At 35.7% G+C, this 6,208-nt stretch overlaps 1 protein-coding gene across 5 annotated transcripts in view; it reads right to left on the bottom strand.

The window, feature by feature from the left end:
* The window catches only part of KTN1 (kinectin 1), a 119,352-nt gene that overhangs the window by 38,630 nt on the left and 74,514 nt on the right, over positions 1-6,208 (bottom strand). For all 5 annotated transcript variants that reach the window (XM_024734783.1, XM_024734785.1, XM_024734786.1 and 2 more), the window contains one exon: positions 5,681-5,749. In XM_024734783.1, the coding sequence (XP_024590551.1) occupies positions 5,681-5,749 (69 nt within the window). The remainder of the gene's footprint in view (positions 1-5,680; positions 5,750-6,208) is intronic.

Below are 6,208 nucleotides of genomic sequence, written 5' to 3'. Positions count from 1 at the left end.
TAGAAGGCAAGTGCACAAATCCTGTGTACAATTCAATGAATTTTTAACATGTAGATTTCACATAACCACCACCTAAGCCAATATACAGAATGTTGTAAAATTGATTGTAGGTACTTCCCTGGTGGCGCAGTGGTTAAGAATCCACCTGCTAATGCAGGGGACACTGGTTCAATCCCTGGTCCAGGAAGATCCCACATGCGACAGAGCAACTAAACCTGCGAGCCACAACTACTGAGCCCGCGTGCCACAACTACTGAAGCCCACGCACCTACAGCCTGTGCTCTGCAATGAGAGAAGCCACGGCAATGAGAAGCACACCGCAAAGAGTAGCCCCCACTCACTGCAACTAGACAAAAGCCCACGCGCAGCAACGAAGACCCAATGCAGCCAAAAATAGTTAAATAAATAAATTTATAAGAGTAAAAAAATAAAACTGATTGTAAAGTGCAGAAGCAACACAAGAACGTATTCTCCTTGCTACATTAAAACATGACATGTGAGCTGATCCCAACCATTCACCCCATCCTTCTAGCATCCTGCCCATACACTTTACAAAGTCCTCAATGTTATATTTACTGTGTGTCCAGAAGCAAGGTTTCCCCATCAGCATTCCTAGGTCTTCAGGCAGCTAAGCAACCTGACAAAACAGGTTTGGGGTCTTTTTCCCTTCAACATTCTCTTCTACCCATCCCATTCCCTACCTGCTTTCTCTTAATTTTGTTGGTTTCATAATTTTTTTCCAATTTTATTACAACCATTTTTCACAAATACTATTAATTTTTCCATTACCAAATCCAAGTCATAAGATTCCACTTTCAACGTATTTCTAAAAATTAACCCCCTTTTCTTCATTGTCTTAGGTTAGATCCTCAGCTTTACTCATCTTAAATATCACAATACCCTAATTCTTCTCCCTGTCTCTAGAGTTCATAAGGACTATACTGTGAGAGGTACAGAACTTCCGAATGGGAAAAAAAAAACTTTCCTACCATCAGAAAGGACATAGGAGCTGTCAAAAGTACATTAAATCATGTTTATAAATTGTGAAAAATAAATCATGCAGTAAGTTTATAAATCTTTCATCAAGATGGCTTTCGTCCATCTTTATTTTTTTAATAAATTTTTTAATTGTATTATTTTATTTTATTTATTTTGGCCGTGTTAGGTCTTCATTGCTGCGTGCATGCTTTTTCTCTGATTGTGGCGAGTGGGGGCTACTCTTCATTGGGTGCGCAGGCTTCTCACCGCGGTGGCTTCTCTTGTTGTGGAGCAAGGGCTCTAGGCGCATGGGCTTCAGTAGTTGTGGCACGTGGGCTCTAGAGTGCAGGCTCAGTAGTTGTGGTGCACGGGCTTAGCTGGTCCGTGGCACGTGGGATCTTCCTGGACCAGGGCTTGAACCCGTGTCCCCTGCATTGGCAGGCGGATTCTTAACCACTGCACCACTAGGTAAGTCCTGTCCATCTTTATTTTTGATGCATGTTGTCCCACATAAAAACAATACAAAGTAGGTGACTATGTATGTGATAGACATTAACTAGACTTACTGTGATCATTTCACAGTAACACAAATATAGAATCATTATGTTGCACACTTGAAATTAACATGTCAATTGTATCTCAATTTTTTAAAAAAGACAACACTATTAAGTCCTAGTTATATGCAGCTTGATCATTTAGCTGTATTACACCTTTAGTACTGCATACTTCACTACCACGTAAATTCAAACACCTCATGGTTACCAGAATGATCCAACTAAAATACTAGACAAAATGCTGATTCATTCTTTCAACATCCTTCAGTAGCATACCACATTCTAGATCAAGCTCATGGTCCTTACACAGCCTACAAAGTCCTTCATGATTAGGCCCTAGCAAATCTTTCTCTTCCCCTTAATACCTCATACTTTGCACTTCCACAATATGCCAATATGCTCTGAATATGCCAATTTGGCCACACTACCATGACTTTTAACACTGTATCCCCTCAGTTTGGATCGCCCCATAGCTGTTCAGCAAATTCTTGGCTATTTTTCAAAATCAGGTTTAGCTGCCCCCTCTCTGTGGCACCTCTTACTCTCCTTCAGATAGAATTATCTCTTCCTCTAAACCTGTACACACAGTTTAAAATTTTTTCAAAAAAAGAATTTTATTCATCACTTTTTCTGTGTGTACACCTATCTCCACACTAAACCACATTCTTGGGGCAAGAACCAAGTCTCATTCATCTCTGTAGCCTTAGCATTGCAGCATAGTACCTAGCATACTCTCCATTAGTAAAAATTTAATGGACTCAATATCCTTTAACAAGGTTACGGTTTAACAAGTACTCTTGGTCAATTGCTCACTGAATGTTCAATTGCATGAAATCGACCCAACTTAGTTATCTATCCAATATTTTACCTTTATACATTATTAATCTAATCCAATCCAATTTTCTCCTCCGTGGATGACTTTCAAAACTACATCATACAACAATGAATTATTCTGCAATAAAACAGAACCAGGCCGCAGAGCAAAAGAAAAAAACTTCCTACTGCTACAGTTTTTACTTAATAATCTTTATCTTTGAATCTTAAAAAACTACTAGTAAAAAGTCATGCTGTTCCTTTGCTAAAAAGTCAAGATGCTCAAAAAAAAATAAGATACCTCAGGACCTTCCCCCACATAAAGTATTATTTTATTCTGAAGAAATGAGATCTTAGTAACTGATTTATTTCTTTGATCTATCCATAGGCCTACATCCAAATGGAGTCTTCTCTTCTCTAGTATATAAACAGGTTACCTTACCTGATATTTGCTGTCTTTCTGCTTCCTACACCTAAAGAAACAACAAAAACTTGGCACCATTATTGGTTTGTGCGTCAATAAACTCAATTTTTTCCTCCAGGATAAAAATCCATGGAGCAAAGAGACTGAATTTTTTTTACATAACTAAACTGTTCATCTCTCAACTGTCACTTGGAATTCTGACTGCTGGGTAGGAAGGGGTTAAAGAATGGTGGAAATGAAAGAAATTCAAATTATGCTAATCTTTATCTCTTCCTTCACTAGCAGTGGCAATAAAAATGACCAGAGGAGGGCTTCCCTGGTGGTGTAGTGGTTGAGAGTCCGCCTGCCGATGCAGGGGACGCGGGTTTGTGCCCTGGTCCAGGAGGATCCCACATGCCACGGAGCAGCTGGGCCCGTGAGCCATGGCCGCTGAGCCTGCGCGTCTGGAGCCTGTGCTCCACAGCGGGAGAGGCCCCAACAGTGAGATGCCCGCGTACCACAAAAAAAAAAAGACCAGAGGAAAAACCAAAGAGCTGGTTCTCTGGTCTGCTAAGATCAGAGAGAGAAGTCACAATGACAACCAAAAACATAACGTCACAGTCATATGCTTTCTAGACTATTTAAAAAAAAAAAAAAAAAAAAAAAAAAAAAAAGAGCTTTCGGAACAAGGAGGAAAAATTCTAAGAATTACCAAAGAGCAAATCTTAAAAGATGAGTTTCTCCTCTTATCAAATAATTCTTTTAAATAAATTTTAAAAGGTGGCTATGAAATTATGTTCTGTGGACTGTTCTTCATAAAACTATTCTTCATAAAAAAAGAATCCATCTCACGCTAAAAGTTATGTTAACAGAATATTTAAAAATACACAGAAGCTTTATAGTAGACAGAAGGCTGATTCAGTAAGAAAAAAATTAAAACAACAAGATCCTGTTGTATAACACAGGGAATTACACTCAATATCCTGTAATATACCATAATGGAAAAGAATATGAGAAAGAATATATATAAATCACTTTACTGTACACCAGAAACAACTGTAAATCAACTATACTTCAATAAAAAAAAAAATTTTTAATAAAGTACAATTCAACACCCCCCCCAAAATAAAGAAACTAGAGGAAACTAGGTAATTCTTAGGCTATCATGTTACCTTAAGGGGGAAAAAAAAAATTAAGGCTAATGGTTTTACTCTTGTCTAATGATGAAGAATATCATTTTTAGTACAGAATAGAAGTGAAAAGAAAAGATCCAGGTACTCTGTTTAAAACTAAGAATTACCATCACCTTTAATACTGGAATTCTAGGGTAGATTCAGAAATTTCTAGGCATTTATTTTACCTCCCATGAAGTGAATTTTAGAAAGTTTAAAACTTTATATATTGAAATAGGTGTTCCAGAATCTCTGATAACCAACTCAAAAAAAGGACTACATTCTGCTTTTCTGGGTAAGAATTAACACAGCCAAAAAATATCTATCATATTTTATCTAATCCAAGTCACCAATGTTGCATCTCACAACTGGTAAAATGTTTACATAACACTAAAAATTAAAGATGCCTCCAATTAAACTGTAACCGGAGACTAAGATACATCCAGACTTCAGAGATAATAAACTGAGGAGAAAAAAATTCTTACAGTTGATGAAATATCTTATCTGTTAAAAGCTGTATAACAACAAAAGGAAATAGGAATACGATTTAAGAATAAAACTTAAATATCATTTGAGCATTACACTGGCATGAAGTCATGTCCACACACTAAACATCATTTGTTCAGCATTTTCTCCTCTATTACCTTTAGTCTGAACGGGTAAAGCATATACAAAGTTTATGCAAAGCACTTAAATACCATATTTGTGGGGGAGGAAAACAAATAATGGATTAATTCTTGACAAGTAAACAGATGTTCACAAAATACTTCTAAAATACTTCCACAACATGTGGCACAGCTACTTACACCAATTCAATACCTGCACAGATGTGAATTTTAAAATAAAAAAGCATGCATCTGCTAAAGGAAGTGCTATATCATTTGCAATAACTTACACTTCAGCTTCTAATAAAATGTGTCAAAATTTAACAGTAGTAGAGAAACATGCCTTCATTTTAATGTGTCAATATAATATGAAGTGTTTCTAGAATATTTTTAAAAACTGGAATTTGAAGAATTATTTAGAAGAGTATGAAGGCAACTCTTAGGAACAGCCACAGAACAGACATCACCTGGGGCTCAAGTTTATGGAGCCATGCTTATTCAGGCTGCTACAGTTTTGATGGCTTGCTATAAATACAGAAAGAAGTATGATGCCAATAGAGGGTGGAGATGAGATGGAAAAGAATATTCTAAAGGAAAGGAATTAAGGCTTAAGATGTCTGCTATATGCAAAGCACTAGGCTACTCAACTATACATAAGCTCCCTAATTTAAATCTAACACGCTTATAATGTAAATAAAATCTCAATGTAGAAGACCTGGAATGAGAGGTCTTAGAAAGGTTAAGCAATTTGATCAACATCACTGCTTTTAAGTGCTGGTAGTAGGTTTCAAACCCATTCTCTTTTTAAGAATCCACACTGCTTTACAGAGAAAAGTGAGGCTCCAAAAGTCTGACTATTATCCTGAGAGCCAAATGCATCAAAATGACTTAAAGAAATTATTTTTATGCATCCTATTAAACTTTTTTTTTTTTTGGAAAATGCTATAAACAGCATTAGCTTCTTCTCAGGAAGAGAAATTAAATTTTCCTTAATTTAGAGACTTGATTAGCACAAGATGACTAGAAATGCAATTAAAAGACATATCTGCACTTAAACAAAATTTCTAAAAATGAACGAGTTGATTACTACTTAAGAAGAATCAGACCTTGTTATCTATTGGATATTTCTAACTTATAATTCATGAAAAGCCTTACCTGTTCAGAAACAAGAGTCTGTAGCTTCTGAACTTCTAATTGTAATGCTTTCTTTTGGTCATTTAGAATCTAAAAGAAAGAATCTCAATTTACTGTTTTATTAAGAAAAGGTAACAAAGCAACCATCTGAATGTTTTTTTAAAAATCAAAGCCATATTACTGTTAAGTACTTATAAAGTGACAGGTGAATTATATACTGACCTAAGAATGCAAATCTCATGAGGCTCCATTTTTCAGTTTCAATGAACATATTTCCAGAGAACAGGAATACAGTAATAGTATAATGTACATATACAATGATCTATGAAAAGTTGTTTCTACTGAGCCCCCCTAATTCAGTCATGTGGTTTATCCCAGTGTTAACACTGTGCTTAGAACCCTTACATATGTATTTCAAAGAGTTTAATCGTTTGTGCCAATGAATTCTGGGAAACCCTGCTTTCATAAGTGAGTACTTACAGGATTCCTATTAAGAAAAAAAAAAAAAAAAAAAAAAAAAATAAAAAATAAAAAAAAAAAAAAAAATCT

Source organism: Neophocaena asiaeorientalis, unplaced genomic scaffold (genome assembly GCF_003031525.2).
Source record: "Neophocaena asiaeorientalis asiaeorientalis breed wild unplaced genomic scaffold, Neophocaena_asiaeorientalis_V1.1 scaffold547, whole genome shotgun sequence".
Classification (NCBI taxonomy): domain Eukaryota; kingdom Metazoa; phylum Chordata; class Mammalia; order Artiodactyla; family Phocoenidae; genus Neophocaena; species Neophocaena asiaeorientalis.
Note: the sequence above shows the minus strand (reverse complement) of the source record. Positions and strands in the feature narration are given on the sequence as shown.